This window comes from Echeneis naucrates, chromosome 15 (genome assembly GCF_900963305.1).
Source record: "Echeneis naucrates chromosome 15, fEcheNa1.1, whole genome shotgun sequence".
In the NCBI taxonomy this organism is placed as follows: domain Eukaryota; kingdom Metazoa; phylum Chordata; class Actinopteri; order Carangiformes; family Echeneidae; genus Echeneis; species Echeneis naucrates.
This window is the reverse complement of record NC_042525.1, coordinates 2,099,973-2,122,416: the sequence shown is the minus strand read 5'-3', so window position 1 is coordinate 2,122,416 and position 22,444 is coordinate 2,099,973. Positions and strand designations below refer to the sequence as shown.

Below are 22,444 nucleotides of genomic sequence, written 5' to 3'. Positions count from 1 at the left end.
GACAAGTTTCAATGAAAGAGCGGAGATGAGAGCTCGCCGCCGGCTCGCCCGGCTGGACCAGGAGGTTAGTCAGTCTGTCAGAGAGCCAGCTTCACTTCTCCCTTCTCCTCCTAAGGTGTACAACAGCTCCTCATAGGAACGACAAATCCCAGAGGACGTCTGCCAAAAAAAAAAAAAGTCTCATTAGTAAATGGGATTGTGAGAAGTCAGAAGAAATAGGAAGTTTGTTCAGCTGCGTGTTCAGATGATGAGGTCAAACTGAGCACACGTAGCAGAATAATAAAGGCTTTTGATTGCTTCTTAAATTCAATCAATACGCCGCACATCAGTTCCACATTTATACGTTTTAAATCTGCCTGTGACCTGGTTACGTGTTGGAGAGTCCTAATGGTGCAGTCAAAGAGTGTTTTTAACTCTCTACCAAACAATTTAATACAAGACACACATCATTAACCTGAGATGGGAGTCATTTGTCTGCTGCTAATGATGGCTTGTCTTCTGGATGTGTAACTAATGCTTTACATCATCAGCTACTGTAACACAACCACAGCTGAGGCCTTTTGCACAGTCTGTGTGTACTGCCTCGACTTCCTCCGGTCTGTGGAAGGAAGCTGCTTTTACTGAATGGCTCCTGTAAATCTTTCATCCTGTTCTGAATGGAGTGCGGTCAGTTATTTAGCTTCTGCTTTGTTAAGTGAATGAGAGCAAACTGTCCCACAAGTCGAATAAAGAGACTTTGTCCGTTATTTTTATTTTCACTTTGGGACAATATGGGGCTGATAATTATATTAATCTTGTTTGGTTTCCTTTGGCCGGCCCTCATTTGGCCAGTGTGACTGTTAGAAAAAGTTTTGGGGCCGAATTGAGTCACATTGTTGCTCACGTTGAGGGGAAAAAAAAAAACACGAAACCTTCTCATTCTCATCATACTGGAAACAGTGCAGAGTTAGAGGAAACCAGGGACACAATTTCAGGAAGTTTTCTTTGGCCCGCAGAGAAACCCAGAGAGGAGATTTTTTTCTGAGATCCATTTTTAGGAGCGTCAGAGGTTTTGGGGTCTAGGCAGCGGGGCGGACAAGGAGCGCCTGGCTAAAAAAAAAACCACTACATGCCTCTTGTCTGCATGTGATCTGAGCCTCATGTGTGCAGGAAATTGTCGTTGAGTGTTGTCCAGCTAACAGGTGCAAGCCTACTCGCTAACCAATGGCCCCGGCCAGGATTAGGATTTTAATTCTAATTAAAAACAAATAGCAGAAGTAGTACTTGGACTTTTGTTTGCGTTTCTGTGATTTTGAAGCTTTCGAAGCTGCTCTTGTTCAAGACTCGAATTTCCTTCTTTGTTGCAGCTTGAAACACTGAATCCTTCCTCTTATTCCCAGCTGATAACAAACCATTATTCTACAGACGGCGCTCTGTGAGCAATGTAAACATCCTCATGGACGTTTGGAACGAGGATACTGTCAACAAGCAGAGGACAGGCAGACAGACGGACAGACGGACGGATATTGATCCTGACATGTAGATACTGTAGATGGATAATTACTGACGGGACTGTCACTTACTCTTCCTTTCTCTGTCTGTCTTCTCCAGGGACCTGAGGAATAATTTGATAAGCAGAGTGGAGCCCTGGGCCTTCCGTGGTCTGCTGGCTCTGAGGAAACTGTAAGTATGACGAAGCCTTGTAATAGCTTTCTCCGGGGGACACGGGGACAAGTCCTCCGGTCTCAGAGACGAGGAAAAGGACCGTCTGAAGCTGCGGAGCGAAGAGAGCACTGAAATGTTTAACATGAGCAAATGTGCTGAAACGGCAGTTTCAGGCTTCTATGAACTTTTATGACTTAGACAGACAGACAGAAACTAACTGAGGCCCTTTTTTTATTTCAAGCAGCGATTTCCTTCATTTTAATGCAGACAGACACTTTCACACATGGGAGCTGCCTGCTGTGATTCGGGAAGGTTTCATGTTTTGCCAGAGGGCACATCAGCTGCAGGGGTTAAAGAAGGGGGGGGGGGGGGGGGGGGCGCATTTGTCATTTGCTATCCGTACTCAGTGTTTGGGGATTAGAACTACTGACCTTCTGCTGAGAATATAGAAGCACATTTTAAGCTTTAAAAAAAATATCAAAGACTGGAAAGAAAATGTAAATGTTAGAAAGTTGGAGTATCAGTAAATGTCAGATTTAACAAAATGCTGTGGAAACAGATTTGGCAGGTAAATCACGATGCAGGGTAATGAGGCATGTGACTTAAATGACCAGAGAGGCTCCCTCCCCACTGAACAGAAGCAAAGCAGCGGCAGATGAAACAGACTGTTACGTTCCTCGAGTTAATGAAACCGTTTGAGGTTGGAATGCTTTTAATTATGTCATCTTCTTGAGCCGGTTTATTGGCATCCAACTGGAAAAGTAATGCCAACCTGTCCACTGATGCACGCGACTTCTAAGATTCCCCCAAACGGTGGCGGATCACCATTCCTGACTGAGCTAAATGTCGTTTAAGAGTAACGTGGGTGGGAAGTCTGCGAACTAACACAACGTGAGAAAACATGACTAACTCTTATTTATTTTTAATTTTGGTGATAAAACCGAGCTGTAGCGGCAAAAAAGTTTTCATGTGTAAAAATAAGTGCGACTTCTTTCAAAGGTTGAATATTTGTTTCAACATATTTGGAATGTAAACATGCACGAAGACGGAGCAAGGAGGTTGTTTATCATAAACTTTATTTCTTTTTTTTTAACGATCCTAACTTTCTACATATAGGCTGCAGAGTGAGTGACATGATTGCAGTCTGATAGTTAGTGGGATCTGGCCTGGCAGAGATGCAAGCAGTGAGCTATCCAGGCTGATTCAGGGCGCGTGTGCACCAGGCTCAGAAAGCAGCAGAGTGCTAATTTAAGTGCTCCCCAACTGGTCATTACTCGAGTGCTCTGCTTATTTTCCCACAGCTGCTCCAGCAAAGCAGCTCTTTAATTACAGAGCGTGAGGGCATGGAGCCACGGACGCGACAGCACTCTGCTACTTGCATATGGAAGCATGCTGTGTGTGTGTGTGTGTGTTGGTCATGTGAGGGGTAAGAGGTTACAAAAGGTCAGAACAGCTTGGATGAATCCAGGATGTTGGATAGATGAATGAAGATAACAGTTTTGAAAGCTGGTTCAGTTCTGTTATAATAAGGCAAGGTGCATGAAAACGGATATTATTATTATTATTATTATTATTAACTGCTTTACCTTTTCTTGTCCTTGCAGAGACCTTTCCAACAACAGGATTGGCTGTCTCTCGCCTGAAATGTTTCTCGATCTGGGCAACCTCTCAAAATTGTGAGTAAATCCTTAAACTGAAAACACGCCGCTTTATGCTCAATTTGCACGGTATAGAGAATATGGCATCAGTAATGAATAACAAAATCATTTTGTGGTCTGTTTCTGAATGAATGTCTCTGTGTGCTTGTTTGCTGATGGTTTTTTTTTTTTTTTTGCCACAAACAGGAACCTCTCGGGGAACATCTTTTCCACGCTGACCATCGGGCTTTTTACACACCTGTTGGCTCTCAGAGTGCTGTAAGACAAACACCCAGCCAGTGCATTCATGAATAAAAACTAATCGGGCTGTAGTTTGAAAAAGTGAAATTAAACCTCAGCCGTTTTTGTTGTGTTGCAGTGGAAAGGGCAAAAAGTTACCGGTTGTTTTCACTGCTGATCTCTTATTACTGCAGGAGAAGCACTCTAACTAATGACATTAACGATGGCTCTGTTCCACGGAGGCGAGCCAGGAAGCCTGAGAACAAAATGGAATGAAGCCATCGTTCCACCGTTGTTTTCCTGTCACGACACGTCATAGTACCTGCTGAATTACAGAAATCCACAGTCCCGCTTTTCTAACCATCTGCTGGCGTTTCCCATCAGGCACTTCCACACGGAGACTTTGTTCTGCGACTGTCAGCTGAAGTGGCTGCTCCTCTGGGCTCGGAGCAACTCGGTGAGGATCGGCAACGACACCGTGTGCGTCTTCCCCACCCACCTCCACGGCCTGGAGTTTCGCAACCTGCGCGAGCAGCAACTTAGATGCGGTGAGACTGACGACAACGTTGTCGTTAACGACACAAGTTCAGCGTCAAACTGAATTCCTTTCCAACTCTTACTGCGAAGTGGCCAGACTAACCTGCAAGCCCCCAGTCGGTCTTTTTTCAGTTTACGACTCAATAAACCTTCCTTGAGGACGTTGCGTTGTTCAGAGTGCCGCCTGTCCTGCAAACACAACAACGGCCGAAGCTCTTTTCAAGTGACGGTCACCATCAGCTGCTCCTGGCTGGGAATCACGTTTGCCAGCAGAGAAAACCTGCATGTAGCTTTTGTAGAAATAAGAGATTTTATTGTGTAGATGAAGGCGTCTTCTGGTTTGTGAATGTTTGTTTGCACTTGATGAACGAGTGTAATGAGAAACAACTCTGTTAAAATCTTTAAAAGATTTTACCAGAATATTTAATAATATACATGCTCGCTGTTTTCCTGCATCAGACAGAATTTGTAGCATTACTAATGATCCGACCGACGGTCCACAAATATTTTTCCACAGAATTAGCGCTTTCGTTAATTAGTTTATTAATTGATTCCTTCTGCGTCCCAGGTGCAGATTAGTCCTTGAGAACGAGGCCACAGTCAGAGCTAGGAGTTCTGAAATTTGACTCTTACAGACTTCATCAGAAAGTACGTGTTTGAAAAGTTATTTTCCTTGAGCAAAATATTCTCACAGAATTTATAATAATCAACAAAAACAATTGCAAGATCTAAGACATCAGAGCAGTTCGTTTCCTTTTATCATTCACAAGAGGCCGCAGAGGTATTTGGATTTGTCTGATTTGCAGATTATCGGTTTTCTGTTTTGAAGGGAAAATAAAATACTGTAATGAATTGTAAATGCTGCGGGGCGTTGTGTGAAGGCAGCCTGTTGTACAGATTAGGAATGAGAGTGAGTGGACTGGCCTGCGCTGGAGGTCAAACGCTGGGCTGGTCGGCTGGTTTTCTGGTGTGCAGATGAAGGTGAACGTTTAGCAAAGACAAACAAATGTGATTTATTTATTTTTTTTTATTTTTTTTTTTCCCCATAGTTTGGCATCATTCGAGTTAACAGACAATCTGATTAACAGTATATTCAAGAGCTGGAGTCTGGAAGGCCACACCCGAAATCATACACACAAACACAGACAGGCAGGCTGGGAACAACTATGGGAGGGGAAAGCAGCAGGAATTTAAATATTTAAACAAAACTGGCTGTATGGCAGATTATGTTTGTAAAGATCATTGCATCATCAGATTTCTACAAAATGAGGAAATGTCAAACTTATAGCCAAGAAGTTTTAAGATTTTAAAGGAATGAAACAAATAGTTCAGACCTTAAAGCTCATTTTGCTAAGCTCTGAAATCTGAGATAAGGAATGTCTTTACACTTTGAGAAAGCCTCCTCAGAGTTATCATTAGCAAGAAACACTATAATGTCACTAATATCACATTTTCAAGTGGTTAGCAGACTGAGAAGGTGATTAAGTAGATCTATAGTGATAATCGGCCTCCCTCTCCACGGTTATCTCCCTCCTGCTGTGAAGCCTAATAATAAACTGATGATTTAGTGCAGAATTGCCAGGAAGAAACCTGCAGGCAGCATCTCATCATGCAGTGTTGTGTGATCATTTCACTTTATGCACCACCTGTGTGAGTAGCAGCAGGTTCCTGAAAAACCACAAATCATGCGACACGGGTTGCTGGTTTGAAACCGAGAGCTAGAAATCTGCTGTCAGTAAAAGCGTGCAACGGCCGAGCTGGTGGGGGCTCAGTGACCCGCCGCAAAGGAAGCGGTTGGTTGGAGAAGATCAGGTTTGCTCAGTGGGGACTTTGTGATAATTACAGTTTTGAAAAGTGGGGGGTCCCTCATTTAAAAGCTCCACAGTGTGTGCCCCGACCTACAGCAGAGTAGCAGGAAACAAAAGAGGGATGATTGCGTGGAAGACTAAAACTTGTGCTCGTTTAATTTTGATGAAAAGGTTCAGATTGTTTGTAGAAGAAATCCGTTCCTTTGCTTTCTCCATCACACCTTTACATACACTACAAAACGATTTGTTGTTTTAAATCATCAAGATTAATTAGGAGTCTAAAGGACGAAAGGATTTCTAAAAGAGATACTTTATTTTTTTTTTTTTTTGCAGTGGTGTTGATCAGAATTATGGCCTTTTTACACACTAAAAGCTTTTAGCTGCGGAAAATGGAAATCCAAATGTCTTTACTTTCTTTTTCTTTTCTTTTTTTTTCTGAATGAGTGGCTCCAGACAGGCAATCTCCCCCCCCCCCCCCCCCCACCCCCACCCCCACCCGTCTCCCCTCCATGGCTCTATCTCCAATGCTCAGTGCTCTGGTCCACAGGGGAATTGTATCTCATATGTGATAGAATCATCCTCCCCTTCTCCTTACATCTGGTTGACGTAGGGGATATTGCTGTGGAATGAGAAAATCATTGGTGAGTGGGTGGAGCACGCCCGTGCGTGTGACCTTAAAGCCGATGAGGAGAAACGATTCCCGGCGTGCACACACGCTCTCACTCCTGCAATTTGCATGTTTGATGACACAGACGGCGTCGCCCTGAGACGTCTGCGCCGCAGACCTTCTGGACTTATTCTATGTAATCCTAATTGTATGTGTTTTTCATTTACACAGAACAATCTGAAACAATTACAGGGTAATTGTGCGCAGTGCGCGGACGCAGAGCAGCGGCGGGACGAGGAGCGCTCCTTTCAGGCCTTAAAGCATCCATTATGGGATTATAATGATATAATGTCCTGGGCCTCCTGCTCTTGAAACACTTAGAGCCATCTGCCTTTACACAACACAACCCGATCTTACAATACCTTATTCAGTCACTGGACAACAAGCACTTTTCAGCTGGATGCAGTGTGATTCCCTGACAGCCGTATTTTTAAATGTTATTCTCATATGGTTTCGTTTTGTACACTGGCTGGGACCAGCTGAGGCCGAGTGGATGGGATGGTGCTCAGAACCTTCTGCTAGCGTCTTGTTATGAAGAAAAATGATGAGATGGGATGAAAGTATCCCATACCACTGGAAAAGTTCATATTTCTTCATTGAGATTTTTTCCCCCTCTTGGCGTTTATGAAGATCTGCTACAGAAGATGCATCTGTTTCTTACTCCAGCGGCTCTGGAGTGATGGGTAGCAGATGTCTGCACCGCACATTCCTGCAATGAGCCTTTCTCTCCGCTGATACAGGTCAGGTACTGCCTGCAAATGAGGGGCAATGGAGGGGTGCACGCAGCTTCCTGCCAGGATCAGGTGCTTCCTGTGCCGAGGTTGGGGCACGCGTCTGTTTTTCTCATTTAGCCACAGCCCTCTGCTTCTTTAACCACCGCCGCTGGGATGAGTGTGCAGCTCGCATGGCTTATTAAAGGCCGCAGGACAAACCTCTGCCTTCTATAGCAGTATTTATGGCATGATGACACAGCCGTGCAATCGCCCTTTATGGGCATCGTGTCATTAGATTGAATTTCTTATGCAGAGCCAAGACTTTTAGCCCCAGGTGTGCCTCCAATCATTTAATGATATAAAAATATCAAATATAGCTCAACATAGTCCGTAATATTAGTTCAGTCACACACCTCCTTTTAATTCAGGAATGGATAATGAAGTGACTCAAACACGCACACGAGAACCGGAGCATGAAAATATCTGTGGGTTTCATTAACTGCTGTGATTTGGATCGAAGCCAAGATTGAAAAGTCACACCTTTGACTAAACGCGGATTCAAAAATTTACCAGTGCGTATTTTTTATTGTTCATTTTGATAAACTTTGCCAATAAACATCTTTATTGTTTAATCGGAGACATTTACCAGCAGAACTGTAAACTGCTGTCAGGTACAGATAAATATGGAGCATTCATTTGGTTCATCACATTGATCGTTTTAAAAATATTCTGACAAATTTATGAATTGAATTTGCATTTAAATGATACAGCGGCAGCAGGAGCTCTGATTGGCTCCACCTAACAAACGACTTCTTGGTGACACACACCAGCTGCCCATACAGAACTCCTGTTGTCTCTCAGTGGGATAGGTGTCCAGTTTTCTAGTGACACACTGTGAAACCGTGTAAATATCAAAGCTGGCAGCAAAACAACACAACACTTTTTTTTTGTGTGTGTGTGTGCAAGTTCCTGTATTTTAAAATGAAATTGCAGATTTGTAATTTTATGACTGAATACATGAATAACTTTAACAACTGGCAATTTTAAATGTTTATTTTGTACGATTTCAGGCAAAAATGTAAATTTTTTAATTTTAGCTGATTCGAATGCTGAGAGTTAGTGAATGATTGGCATTGTCACAATCATCATGACAACAGTCTGCCTCCCTGCACGAGACGTCCCGGTAGGAGTTTCCCTTTGAGCCGACTGAACAGTAAACATCCAGTCGATCGGGTGTAAAGATTGTCTGAATACCGTAAAAATGATCATGGATGGATGCGTGGTAAGCCAGTAACTCACTTCATAGACTGCTCATCCTGGTAGTAAGTTAGCTGTTTCCTGACAGCGCACAAACTGAGCCACGCTGCTAATCAGCGCTCACGTTCTCACACACAATCACTGCGTTTTGCTCTGGCACCGTCCAATAGCTGAAGGCAGGCAGGCTGCACTCTGTTCCTTGGCTCAAAGCGTTGTTTCAACAGTATCGCCGTCAACAGTCAATGGCCCCCATGCTGTTTCTGCTGTGTGTCACCCGCAGGAGATAACAAAGCCTCGGCCACTGTTCCTCAGCGCCATCAGAGTCTTACCCGCTCTAACAGGGTCAGCTCTGGTAATTACACATAGACGTCAACACAGAAGAGCCAATATTAGTGACAGGCTTTAAATGTGGCTCCTGAAAGCGTGACACTTTTGATTGTGCACTTGTGATTATAAATGGCTTGTATGGAAAATTGAGGTCAGAACACCGCGTGTGTTGACGGGTCGCGATTGCTTGCAGGATTCTAAATTACCATAAACAATCATGCGGCCTCTCGCTGCTCGGTGGGAATCTTAAGTTGGGTTGTAGACGCTTAGCCACATCAGCCGAAGTGGATGTTTTTTCCTTTCAAACCGTCACATGGAGCAATAACATTGTTTATGAGTCTTGTATCGAATTGCCTGTCAGACGGCAGCGACATCCACAGTTGATTGGAGTGCGAGTAAAGGCAGAGAGCTTGCTTACGCTGCTCCTTGGAGCAGAGACCGGCCTTGTCTCTGCAAACATGCTCTGAAGGGGCTTCAGTGCGTTGGCCACTCTGTGCTCACCTACACCGATACAACTCCATGGGTTTAGCATTACTGGATAAAAATGAAAATCTACAATAAGGTTGTATTGATCAGGGATTAAAGGATTTTCATGAAAAATCAAACCCCCCTCCCACGTTCTGGCACTGGACGAAACACACTCCTGTTCTTCTAATCTTATCCTCACCATTGGCACAGTCTCTGGTTTAAAGAAAAAAGAAAAAAGAAATGGCTTGAGGACTGCTCGGTAAGTAATCCTATCACTGGTGTTGTGGCTGGCTTCTACTGTGAACATGTAAGGAGTCAAGGAGAGTCCAGGAGAGCACTCAAGGCTGCTGTCCTTTTATCAGCTGCTGTTCATCTGGCTCAGCAGTGGCAACAACATGTGCGAACGACGGGGGAGGAGTGTGACCTTGACAGAATGGATTTGTTGCGTGCTTGTGTGCGTGCTGACAGCGTTTTCTCGGCATGCACATGTGTTGATGTGCGTCGGGTAAGAGTGTGTGTTGTACTGTCTCATGATTCTGATTCGTTCCTGTTAACACAATCCGCAGAATGGTAAAGAACGGCCAAATCTCTGTTTCTGTTGATAGGATTAGAAGAATGACCCCACCTCAGGAAGGAGGTGGTGGTGGTGGGGGGTTAACCAGCTGACCTTCCTGTTTTATCCTCTCCTCCTCTTCCAGATGGACCTCTGGAGATGCCCCTCTTCCAGCTCATCCCCTCTCAGAGGCAGCTGGTTTTTCGCGGTGACAGGCTCCCTCTGCAGTGCACCGCCTCCTACGTGGAGCCGTCGGTGGAGCTGCGATGGCGTCACAACGGCCATATTGTGACCACACAGGAAGACCGGGGTGTCTATGTGGAGGAAACCCTGCTGCACGACTGCTGCCTGCTCACCAGGTGGGATGGATGGACGGATGAATGGGAGCTGATAAGCAGTTGACTGGCCCGTTGTGCTGACACACACACACACACACACACACACTCTTAAGTCAAAACACCAACAAATAAGCAGTCTCGTTAAGGTCCAAAGAGAAACACACAACATTCCTTCACTGACCGGGCTCACAGACACATGTAGACAGACGGATTCGGCCATCTTCTCCTCTCTCAATCACTCACTGGAGCTGCGATTTACCTTTTGTCATTGCCGCCTTTTGTGATTGTTATTGTCATCGATAAGGATCTGAAAGGACGGGACAGAATTGGCTTGGTGGCGTGCCAACACCTCAGAGTAATCTGCGGCCCCGTCTCTGGAGGTTGGCCATCCAGCCGCTCCCTGAGCGCCGGCTGATCACACGCTAAGAGGAACAGATGCCGAATCATAATTGTGGTGATAAAGTGGACCGGCAGCGCTGCCTTTCACACATTGTTTTGATAGAAGATGTTGTCACAAGCCTCCATCCTCTTCCTGTCTTTGTTTTCTTGGTGGTCTGCGGCGTGTGTGTGTGTTAAAGTAGATGAATTTGATGTCATGCAACAGGCAGAGGGGCTCAGATGCAGGAGCACATTGCTGCTGATTAGTTTAACTGCTGCCTGTTCTGACTCAGCCTCTCTAACATAAATATTGATGGAGCGCTGACAGAAATATGTTTCCTTGTGTCAACAGGGCCATGATGCCTCGTGTTGTGCGGTTTATTTGGCAACAAGAATGCCAGCTACTTTTCTGCTCCATTTCTGGGAAGGTATACCATTCCCCCGACGCCACAAACAGTCAATATTTTTTCTTTTCATTATGTACCAGCTCACTGTTTGACATTCTTGGTGATCCCTGTGGTGAAGGCATGACCTTGAATAATTGGATTACTGGGAAGAAAGAGTTTTTTAGTGATGAGTCAGTGTCTTTGTGTCGCAGAAGTGATGATTCTTGGCATTCTTGATGATGCTTTATTTTCACGGAGGTATTCATCAACGGGGGTCACTACAGTTCTTTTGTCCTGCTCTCTGATTATTAACAGAGGTGGACACTGAACGGGGTCTGTTTAAGGTGAGTTTACACCAAAGACTCAAAGGATTACTTACTTACTTAGGTTCTGGACTCATGGCTGAGCCCATTGGAGAGGACAGGGGTCCTTCTGCTCCCTTCTTACTTCTCTCAGCTCCCCATCTCTCTCTCTCTCTCCCCCTCCGCTTCATAAATCTCCTGCAGGACCTCTGCGGCTCAGCATCCCAATAGAAAATAGAAAATGATGAATTTTCCCTTGTTCTTATTCTGATTAGAACCTCTGCTTGCAATTACCCACAGAATGCAATTTTCTCCTCCAAGTATGAGAGTTCAGGTCATGTCTCTCTTGGCACCTAAAATGTGTCCGTCTCGTAGAAAACCTGCATCATTTCCATCGCTGATGAGTGTCTAACAGCTCGGGCCAACAAAAACAGTCTGCTGTGCCTGGGCTGAACTTCACCCTTAGCCCTGAGCTGTATCTGAAATTGCAGTGCTGATGGACACATTTGGGGAAATTAGACTCCTGTGACTTCACTGAGCCACGACTGATGTAGTCAAAAAAGGGTGAAAAAAAAAAAAAGGTAATAATGTGCTCTTTGACATCGCGGACGCTGCTGGTGCTTGTTTAGCCACAGTGGATGAATATAGCGGCCATCAGGGTTGGTGTTGATTTCTTTCACCTTGCATAAACGTCCTGTGAATTAGACTGCGTCATCCTGCATGCCCCATCGGAGGGGAAAGACTGAATACACAGGATTTAGCGTGTGGCTTAAAGCCCTCATCTGAATTTGTCGCACAGTGTTGCAGCGATGTGAGCGGAGATGCCAAAGCTGCAGTGAAATGACCTCTTTGAAGGTGAACCCAAAATGTTCTGCAGCTATTTTCTCAGCTCCGTTCAGCTCAGCCTGCTTTGGGCTGCGTCAGGCAAGCAGCCAGCACACACGTCCGAATCATGACACCAGCGAACACGGCCTTACAAAACATCCTGATTTATGCGTTATTTGTTCTGTCCTTTCCTTCACAGCATTGTGTTTCTTTTCTTCCTTCCTCCCACTTATTAAACCGTGTACTGTCATTAAAGGATGTCATTTGGCGGCTCAGGTGGGCCGATAAGCTGATCCGTTTAAATAGTTCACAGCGAAAACAAAAGAAAAAAACTGGCCCCAGGAGGCCTGGTGGTTCTGTAATGTGGGCCAGGCTCCTGCTGAGTAATGGTGTCAGGCCAAACTCCCGGTGTCAGCTCTGCGAGCAGCAGCAGTGGGACCAGCCTGTGATTCATGTTTCATTAATCAAACATTTTAGAGCCCTGTAGCTAACTGGAGCAGACACTTTGGATGTATCTTCCTTAATCCTCTCCATTTTTAATCAGGCTAATCTTGCACAAAATGAGGAACCTGGTTTGGAAATATTACTGAAAGAAAAAGGAAAATGTCTCTGGCTGCCTCTGCTGAAGCTTTCTCTTATTTTTATTTATTTCTTTTTTTTTTATCACTGCTGTTGTTCACAAATATAAACGTACATTTCTTTCAATTCAACCCCCACATCTCTCGTCTTTTATCACAACGTATTGTGTTTTCTTTTAAAACTCTGTCTTGAATTGAGCTTTCGTGCAGCTAAGGACACTGAATTTCATTATGCCGACACATACACAGTTTTACCTCGGGGCTCATCACTTTACCGCTTGCCAGTCTCAGTCAATAAAGAAAAGCATAAGCTCTTATTTGTGTTGGACGAAGTTCAACAGGGATAAAGTCAAGTGCGAATTATTAGCAGTCTGCCTAATAGAGCATGTAGAGTAGTGAATAGAGTGCTAGTTTGATAAGGCTGCAGTTACAATGCAAACAGTACGCTCATTAAATCACATCGCCTCACCATTTGTGCCTGTATGCATCAAAAATGCTGATTTGTGAATTTATTACTGCTCTTAGCAACCGAATGTTCAAGAGACGGGTTGAGACTTTGGGTTCAGAAATCTAACCCCAACGATTTCAGTGCATAGCTGCCAAAATCTCACAAACTGTAGCCGGCAAGCTGGTAATTTGCTTGCTGCTTAAGGACTGTAACGTTGCATTATGTAAACAAACAGTTAAATATGAGCAGAGGAATGTAAATGTCCCTAATGAGTCCTCTGGGAGCCGCTCCACAATGGTGCAGTGTTGCTGTGGATGTAGGTCAGTGCTTTGTGTGCCCCTGCCCTTCTGCTTTTCACATACTGGAGCAATTTCTTCATATGTTTATGTGAAGATGACTTTTTTTTTTTTTTTTTCTGAGGATGGGCCCGTCTGCCGGGCGGCCTCCTCCGCTCCGCTCTCCTTGTTTTGTCTGGGTGCAGCAGGTCACCGGGGACGTTTGCGATGAGGCTGTAGAGGAAATCGCCGTCGGCGGGGTGTTCGAGGCTGGAGGCAGAAGGAGAGATGGGCTGAAGGGGGTGGGGAGGTATTTCCCAGCATTCAGACAGTTGGCCCACGTTCAGTGATGATGTAACTGTCCCCTCTCCAGGCTCCTCATGGTGAAGGAGGACAAGTGCAGCACACTTGCATGCACGTAATCGCACATACAAACCAGCAGCTCTGCGATTTCTTTACATGTTTGAACACAAAGTGTTGCTCACACCAAGACGGGTCACAAAGCAGGGAACATTTGGTGACTTTATTATAACCGGACCCAAATGTAATATGTATCTGTATTCAGAGCGTGGGACTTGTTTGGAGGATTCGTTGTTGAGTGAGGACGAAGGATTTGTTGTAAATACATGAATAAAAGAAGTTTGGTGCTCTGACATGTTAAATTTGATTTCAAATGTAAAATGTTTATACATTTCTGTATGAACGCTCAGAGTTAAGGGATAGCAGGGTCTAAAGTTTCTGCAGATTGATTTGATGATTAATAAAACATTATTATTGATCAATAAAGGGGGCAGGACTCGCACAAACCTGGTGAACTAAATCATTCTTCGCCCTCAGAATACAGACGTTATTGAGAAGGGTCAAAGAAGTGATCACAAATTGATCGTCCACATAGAATTTTAGAATGACAACCAACAGCAAACACTCAGATAAGCGTCAGCACGGACAGGCCGACAAGAACAAAATGCATTTCTCATAAAATAATGACAATCGTAACAGAAACTAAAATACAAAACCAACCTTTGAATCTTCTGTTGCTTTAGACTTTAGCTTCTCGAGGTGGGACAACATTGTGGATCTTTGCGCTCTTCAGCGGTAAATATGTAATCCTGACTTCCTGCTTTGCTCCGGTCACGCTGACGTCACACGTCAATGCAATGGGTCATTTTTATGTGGCGGCTAGCATCACAATACACAGCCACTTAGCTGAACCCGCTGCACTTGATGTGAGCAATACATTTGAATATTTCCACCACGTGTAAAGTGTATCATTTGCCAGCTGTAGGTGCTTTGAGACGGTTTGTCCTTCAGGTCATCTACTGGTGGAATTGGTGTGTTTTCTTTTTCTCTTTTGTTTAATCTACCGGAGTCCGTAAAGGGAGGTGCAAAATGCCTTAAACGTAGAAAATACTACTATATATGGAAAACTGCTATTTCCAGCCAGCTTCATTATGCTGGGCAAAAGGTTTTATTAAACTAATTCTTGGGGGTATTGAATGAATTACTGTGGGCCCCCTATGTAATACTAGTCTTGTGCAAATAGTCTGATAAGCATGACTAACAGATTTGGTCTTTCACTTCACCTTCCCTTCCAATATGTTATCTGTGTTTTCTGTTCAGATTAGGATTTGAGGCGGCACATGTCCTCATTGTGCTTTGTTATATAACTGCAGAGAGCAGCTGATATCTGGACTGAGCCTGGAGGGCTTCAGATTGAAGCCCGTCCACACTTAAAACTCAACTGGTGTCCCATGGAAGAGAGAGGATGTTGTTTTAAAGAAGGGCGGGGTGGAGAGGAGTGTGTGTGATATTATTCTGCGGCAGAATACGTTTGTGAAGGAGAGGTTAAGGGTTTGAGTTAGAGTCCACAATCTCTGTGAGGAAAGATATCACAAACATCATCATGTTCGACAGTGACTCACTCCTACAGGGAGATTTAGTGGAACATACAGGCGTTCTTAAATGTGTCTTCCAAAAAACTGCTCTCCTAACTACTTCTAAAACAAACAAAAATTTTTTTTCCAAAACCAGATATAAATGCCCAGAAGAGCTTTTTAGCCAACTGACCGAATGTAAAAACCCCCTCACATGTATTCACAGGCACACATTTACACACATTTGCTCTCTAGCCCTGAATGTCATCATTCCAGTCAGGCGTTCAAATCTGATTTAGTGGCCTTTTAGAAAAAGCAATCAGAAAAGAGAGCTTTAGTGGGACACAGAAGATGAAATCAGGACTTATTATATTCGTTTTCATAACTCGCCCACGGGAAGTCATTGGAGCAAAGTCACGGGTCTGTTCGCTGCAGAGAACGCTCTGATTTCTGTTTGCCTTCCCTCACTAAACAAACAGCAGACTAGCAGAGAATAACTCACACAAGAGCACAACGTGCTGTGATTTGGAAACATGAAAATATCTTATTGTGTTTCACCTCGCTGGTGGATTCAGGTCATTACAGCTCATTTGACACTCTAGACTGACATTTCATTTTTTTGCATTCTTTATGAAGGGTTATTAGTGCTTTGTGGAATATACTGAGAGAAGTCTGTCACTTAATCCACCATTTTCTCAGCGTGCGTGTGTTCTTTAGCCTTCGAGCCAGCTGAGTTATTCTTTCACTTTCATCCGCTTTAGCGTGATCATTTTCCTTGCAACCATTAAAGGAATCCTTAAGACCGAGCTTTGGTCTTTGTTGTTTACCTTTTTCTGCCAACTCCCATCAGAATAAAATACTCTGAACCTGGAGGGGTATCAATATTCATTATTTGTTTGACCTACTCTTCTTTTGAGTTATGCTAGAATCCCATAAAATATGAGAGCGATTCTACCACACAGCTTCTGAGTGGCCTTTATTGAGATTTGACACCACATTTCAACTTCCTGCTCCGTCTGGGAATGATGATTACCGTCTTCATGGACACCAACACACCCGTATTTATTTTTTACTTCTTCCTGGCTAATTAATGTTTCATGGTTCAAAAGAAAACAAACGAACAAAAAGTCCCGATGTATTCTATTACTTTGAATTTGATTATGTATCTTCTGTACCTAACTGGAATTTACATGTCCAGGACTCGGTGTGTGTTAATGAAAAACTCAACTTCCACGATGTTTCACAACGTGCGTGCTGAGCTGAGAAACTGAATGCATCATACTTGTAGTCAGAATGCTGAGACCAAGAAGGAGCTGGAAGAATGAAGGCATTTAATGTGTCTGAATAAATATTTTGCTCACATCCTCCGAGAAACGCTTTCTGGGATTAGGACTTTTCCACATCAGAGCCGCTCAGCCACTAATCATCTTTACTCTGGAAGATTTCAGTTTCTTGTCCAGTCTGTCTCTAATCATTTCATGTCAACTGTCACACATTCCCGTTTGTGCAGCATTGTTCCCCAAGTTGCATTTTAAACTTTATACAGTGGTATACTGCGACTTGTAGCTTAATTAAATGGTAATAATAATAAAAAAAACGGCATTAAACTCTTCAGTACACACAACGGGAAACGTAAATTTGAATACATGTTTGGAAATTAAATATTTCTCATGGGGGTAGTATATCCACGGTGATAAGTCTGTCGGCTTTTCTCCTTTTTTCATAAAGAGTAAAATCCTGAAGCTTAGTCGCCTTGGCAAATGGCCTGCATCGGCTCTGTGTCACTGTTTCACCATCTTTTGTTTAATCAGGCGTTTTGTGTTGCGATAGGAATCGCTGTGGCAAAGTAGGAATGATAGCGTGAGTAACCATCATCTAACTCCCAGCAAACAATTAAGCCTCTGCATGAACACAAAGAATCCTTAAAGTGCTTCCCCAACCTTAACCCTTTTCTGTTGGACGATCTTTATCAAAATAATCCAAAAAGAAAAAAAACAAAACACCACTAAACCACCACACCACTAAAATCAAACACGTTCAGCCCTCAAGGCCGCATCGTGATCTGGCACCTTTTTCCAAACAATTGACACTCTCAGGAATAAGTTTGCCAAAACACAGAGATTCACACTCCTCCGTTCTCCTCGTCCTCCTCCAGCGAGGTCGTCCTCTCCAACATCGACGTGGGCATCGCTGGCGTCTGGGAGTGCCTGGTGACCAGTTCCCGTGGCAACACGTCTCAGCAAATGGAGATAGTTGTCCTGGAGACGTCGGCGCCGTACTGCCCCGCTGACAGGGTCACCAACAACAAGGGGGACTTCAGGTGAGTGTCCTCACCGCTCCACGGTGTGTCAGCTCCATCTGGACTCAAAGGAACAGCTCAACATTTCAGCTTCTGCTTGTTTGCTTTCACCTTGATTACAATTAATGAACAATTCTTTGAGCCTTATTGGTCTCCTTTTTTTTTTCTGTCCTTTAGCCATGTGCTCCACAGTGCGATTGTGCTTCACACTGATTAAACAAATTGGCTCCAGAGCTTTCAAATGAAAACAGATCCAGCAGCGATTCCTTAAGTGTCTGTTTTACGGCCGTGGAAATGCTGCAGTTTTGCAGATGCCCCGTTTAAATGAGTTTGGGCCAGCTGTCTCCCAGTTGTCGTTCATGCTAAGATAAGCTAACTGCCCTCACGTGGAAGCTTCATATATTTAAAATCTACAGTGAGAAAAATAACTAAGGTTACAAACTGTAGCCTTGAATGTTAAGTTTACTTTTCCTTTACCTTTTAAAAATGTGTAATTAGTGGTAACGGGCTAGTAATGGCCAGTTTTCAGAGCTGATGGCAAAGTAATGGCCTTACCTCATAATTTAATTCACCAGAAATCTTCTCAATTGCAGTCTACTGTATAAAATTAATGCTGCAATCGGAGAGCTCACACTGCTATTAACTCTTCACATCAAGTGTTGTCAAGGTATTTAAGTCTTCATGCTGCTGGTGGCTTCATCTTGGTCGCATCAGGCTCATTAATGTCCAAAGACCAGGCCTGAAAGCACTTTTTACTAACAATCGGACGTGTGATATAGAAACGTTGCAGGACTGTGTGAGCGGTAATATGAGCACACATCTCCTCGTCCTCCATCGCTCCTGGTGACCATCTTGAAACCTTGCCGTTGTCCACACACGGTCACCTCCTCCATCCTCCGTCCTCCCTGCCCCGTGGAGGCTGTTGTCGTGTCCTCTCCTCGCTAGCTGCTGTACTTTACAGCCCACCTCTGGTGCAGCAAGAACAGAAGCTTTTTTTCTGCCAGAGAATTGAAGTAATGGTCTGGAAAATGAGCCCGCTTTTTTTGTTGCGGGCGAAATTAACGCCATTTATTACTAAGTAGCTGCTGCTGCTGCTGCTGCTGCAACAACAATGTGGATGGAGAGGGAAAGAGAGGGAGGGGGAAAAGGGATGGCAGGCCTTTACCTTCAGAGCAGGCTGCCAGCCTCCTGTTCCTTTATTTTCATTAAGATAAAGTCAAAAGTGTTTGTCACGTTAAGCATTATTCATGCTAACCTTCTCCGCTTGGATTTTGATGTTAAAAGAGAAGCAGAACATGTTGTAGACAAATTAAGACTCTGTCCTGAGGCCGCCAAAAAAAATAAAAAAAGACCTTTAATCTACAACAACACCAGGAAATAAAACCTGGAGTCTTTTTATTGCCAGGGAAATAGAAACTAATGTAGTGGGCTGTGATTGTTTGGCTGACTTTTTACACTCAAATGAGCTTTATTTTAGAAACACTAACAGGCATCAGCCATAAAATGAAAGTTTAAGATCTACCCCGGCCCCGATCACAGGTTGGCTGGTGGACCAGCGCCACAACTTGATGACATTATACAGAAAGTTTTATTTCTTGCTTCAGAGGAGACTTTGCTGAACTTCACATCGCAGTATGAGTAACGCTTACAATTACTGTTAAAGGCTGGGAAAAAAAAAAAGGAGCTGGTTTCTGTTTTAAATATACATCACCCTCCAACATTTGTGTGAGCACGTTTAGTTGCTTTCACAGAGCTGTGGGATTTGCCCAAGGCAGATTAAAAAGAAAATGGCCAACATCAAAACAAGAGAGAGGCCAGATGAATAAATGATGTGTACACACAAAAGCCATGTCTGCGCAGCCGCTCGCACATAAATCACAAAGTGAGATGAAAAATAACGAAAAGATGTGGAATTTAACATAACGCAGTATGAGCTTTACTGTTTCCAACGATAATTCTTCAATAAAATATAGCGGTTTCCTTCAGCATTGTGTAATATTATTGCCTCATTATTTTTGTGAGGAATCATGTAAGCAATTTAGACACAATGTTAAAATGTACTAATCAGATTCTCTGTAGCTGGATGAAGACATCTCGGCTTCAATTCATAAAGTTAACAGTAAAAATGGTTCTAGGTTGTAGTTATGGTCAAATCCCACCTTCACATCCTCCGTCCTACAAGGTTGTACCAAAGCTTTCTGCTGAGTGTGTAAACTTGAAGCAGAGTCCAAAATAACCTTGACAACGTCATCTGAGTTATTTTTCTCCACAGGCAGTGACGCCATCATCAAACTTCCTCTGCCATTAAAACAACACTTTAGCTTCATCATGCAAAAAGTGGAAGGACGCTAAAACTTAAATGAATAAAGACAATGAAGTCAGAAGTCATTAATAACACAGCACGTTGTTTCAGAACCTAGCAGTCTTCTGCAAAATAAATCAAATACGCAAATTGCTAATTTCCTAAGTACAGGGAGTATGAAATTGCCATCTGGTGCAGATTCTCACATTCACTTAAGTTCGGATCATTTGGAGATGTCTCGTGTGGCAGGTGGCCAAAGACTCTCGCCGGGATCCTTGCCTTCCTGCCCTGCGCTCCTGCCACATTTGGCTCTGCCCCCCACCCCTCCGGCAGCGCCCTCAACCCCTCCAGCCCGAGGGAGAAGAAGGCATGGCGGCGCTGCGACCGGGCCGGACGCTGGGCCGAGGAGGACTACACCCAGTGCCCGTACGCCAGCGAGCTGACCCGGGTGCTGTACGAGCTCACCCAGGTATCAGCTCTCATGACTTTTAAATGTCAACCATCCCACTTAGATAAACAAGCACATTATTAGAATGCAGAAACCAACATCTCCACTGATTTCTATGTAGCCTGCAGGTAAATGCAGATCTGTGCATGTGTGCCTTTTATAAACTTAATCCGAAGTGACTGATGACAAGCCGACCACTTCTCCGTGACTCATGGGATTCACGGGACCACGTTGGAGGATTCATGTCCACAAAACACGTGTGACATGGAATAGCATGACGCTCCTTTATTATTTATTGCCTGTTGTCAGAGCTCTTTAGCGTTATCTCTCTGCTCCATTGTGATGTCCTGTGTGTGTGTCTGTGTGTTTTAAATTGTAGATCACTATAAACACCACCAACGCGCAGCCTTTAGGCCAGCAGCTGGTGGCGTTCACCAGCCGTGCGGCGCACTTCACTGACGTCATGGACGTCATCTTTGTCACGCACCTGGTGGAGAGACTGACGAGGCTGGTGGAGAAGCGCAGAGATGTGAGTCGGCACACAGAGAGGCCTTTTATAAACACGTACAGTTTTGTGCGTTTGCTTGCGTGCAGTTTGTTGTTACCCTACAGAGTGCAGTTATTTAGGAAGCCTTTGACGAGGTCGTCATGATGAGACGGGGATTTCTTAAGAGCTTTAATTGAGCAGGCAGAAAAGGAGACTCAAGTGAGAGCTCAACAAGACAATATGCAACACATCATTCCAGCTTCAATCCTTCAATCGATCCCAGACAGCTTAACTTTTCACCTCGTACTCCTTCCTCTTGCCTATGGCGGCAGTGGACCCGACTGACAATTACAGTTATGAAGATGCCTTTTTTTTTTTTTTTTTTTTTCCAAGTGAGCTGCGTTTTTACCTTGAGTGAACTTCCCTTCCATCTCTGGCCGGAGGCAATCACAGGGCTTGGCATAACGCTGAAGGTCAGGTTCTGTGAGGGGAAGGGTGTAGAGCTGAATCAGTGAAAAGAATCAATATTAGCTCTCACTTGTCCAATTAGTCATCATAGGTCACCCTGGAGGAGATATTATGAGGAGATGGTGTGTTTTATCATTCCCCAGACAATGATGGGGAGACCACCCTCCTTCATCTAATAAAGGATAGTCAAATGAAGCAACAAGGAGAAGTACAGTAAGTAAATACCAAAGTACCATCTGAAGGAAGTGAATATTAATTTAAATGAAATCTCCCCATAATGAATGAAGCCACTGTGGCCTCCCTCACAGTTCTGACCGGAGATGATAAATGCGTCTGTTGTTGCGGATATGACTGACATATTGAGGGTCGTACTGTTTGCATCCATATCTGCTCGTGTTTCTGCAGCTGGGGGATTACATACCAGACATAGCCAGCAACATGATGCTGGTGGAGGAGCATATTCTGTGGATGGCCCAGAACGAGGCCCGAGCGTGCACTCGCATCGTCCAGTGTGTGGAGCGCATCGCTGACCTGGCACTCACCGGAGACAATCGGGCCATTTCTAAGGTAAGTTGGCACGACCGGTCAGTCGGGGCAGAAGTTGATTATAGTGCAAAATGTTCCACAGCTTTACGCTCCTTTTCTTCAGGTTTAGAGTGATGAGAAGTTAATTTGGCTCGAGTAGATATCTAGCATACGTAAGGAGAAAGATAAATTGCTTCTTCTCTTTGTTTTTTCTCGCTTCCGTCTATTTTTTACGCTCTGCTGTCACTTGGGATAAAACCATCTGCTAAGTGACTAATAGAAAAATCACCTGCCCCCCCCCCCTCTCCCCTCCATCAGGTGTCTGCTAACATCGCTCTGGAGGCATTTCTGATCCGGCCGTCTTCCTTCCTCGGCCTGTCCTGCACGGCAGTCCAGCGGCCTCCCTCATCTGCCCCCCCTCCCGGCCCCGACAGCCACCACCAGAGCAGAGAGCGTGATGCCGCGGGGGATTTGTGGCTCGACTTCAAATGCCACACTGTCAACAACAGCGGCTCACCGGCCAGTCACCTCAGCAAGGTAGGCTGCTAGTTAAAAAAATGACATGAAACTCTCTAAAATGTGCTGCTGTTCTGCTCTCTTGCCCGCTTTTGTTGGCAAAATCCAGCAGATCCAGCCCGAGGTCAGAGAATGGTGTATCTC

At 44.4% G+C, this 22,444-nt stretch overlaps 1 protein-coding gene across 1 annotated transcript in view; it reads left to right on the top strand.

Annotated features, from left to right (window-relative positions):
• Positions 1–22,444, top strand: part of adgra1b (adhesion G protein-coupled receptor A1b) — a 115,174-nt gene that overhangs the window by 18,442 nt on the left and 74,288 nt on the right. Inside the window, exons 3-12 of the mRNA XM_029521815.1 lie at positions 1,591–1,662; positions 3,249–3,320; positions 3,489–3,560; positions 3,906–4,069; positions 9,997–10,210; positions 17,411–17,575; positions 20,106–20,325; positions 20,684–20,833; positions 21,665–21,826; positions 22,103–22,321. Of these exons, the coding sequence (XP_029377675.1) occupies positions 1,591–1,662; positions 3,249–3,320; positions 3,489–3,560; positions 3,906–4,069; positions 9,997–10,210; positions 17,411–17,575; positions 20,106–20,325; positions 20,684–20,833; positions 21,665–21,826; positions 22,103–22,321 (1,510 nt within the window). The remainder of the gene's footprint in view (positions 1–1,590; positions 1,663–3,248; positions 3,321–3,488; positions 3,561–3,905; positions 4,070–9,996; positions 10,211–17,410; positions 17,576–20,105; positions 20,326–20,683; positions 20,834–21,664; positions 21,827–22,102; positions 22,322–22,444) is intronic.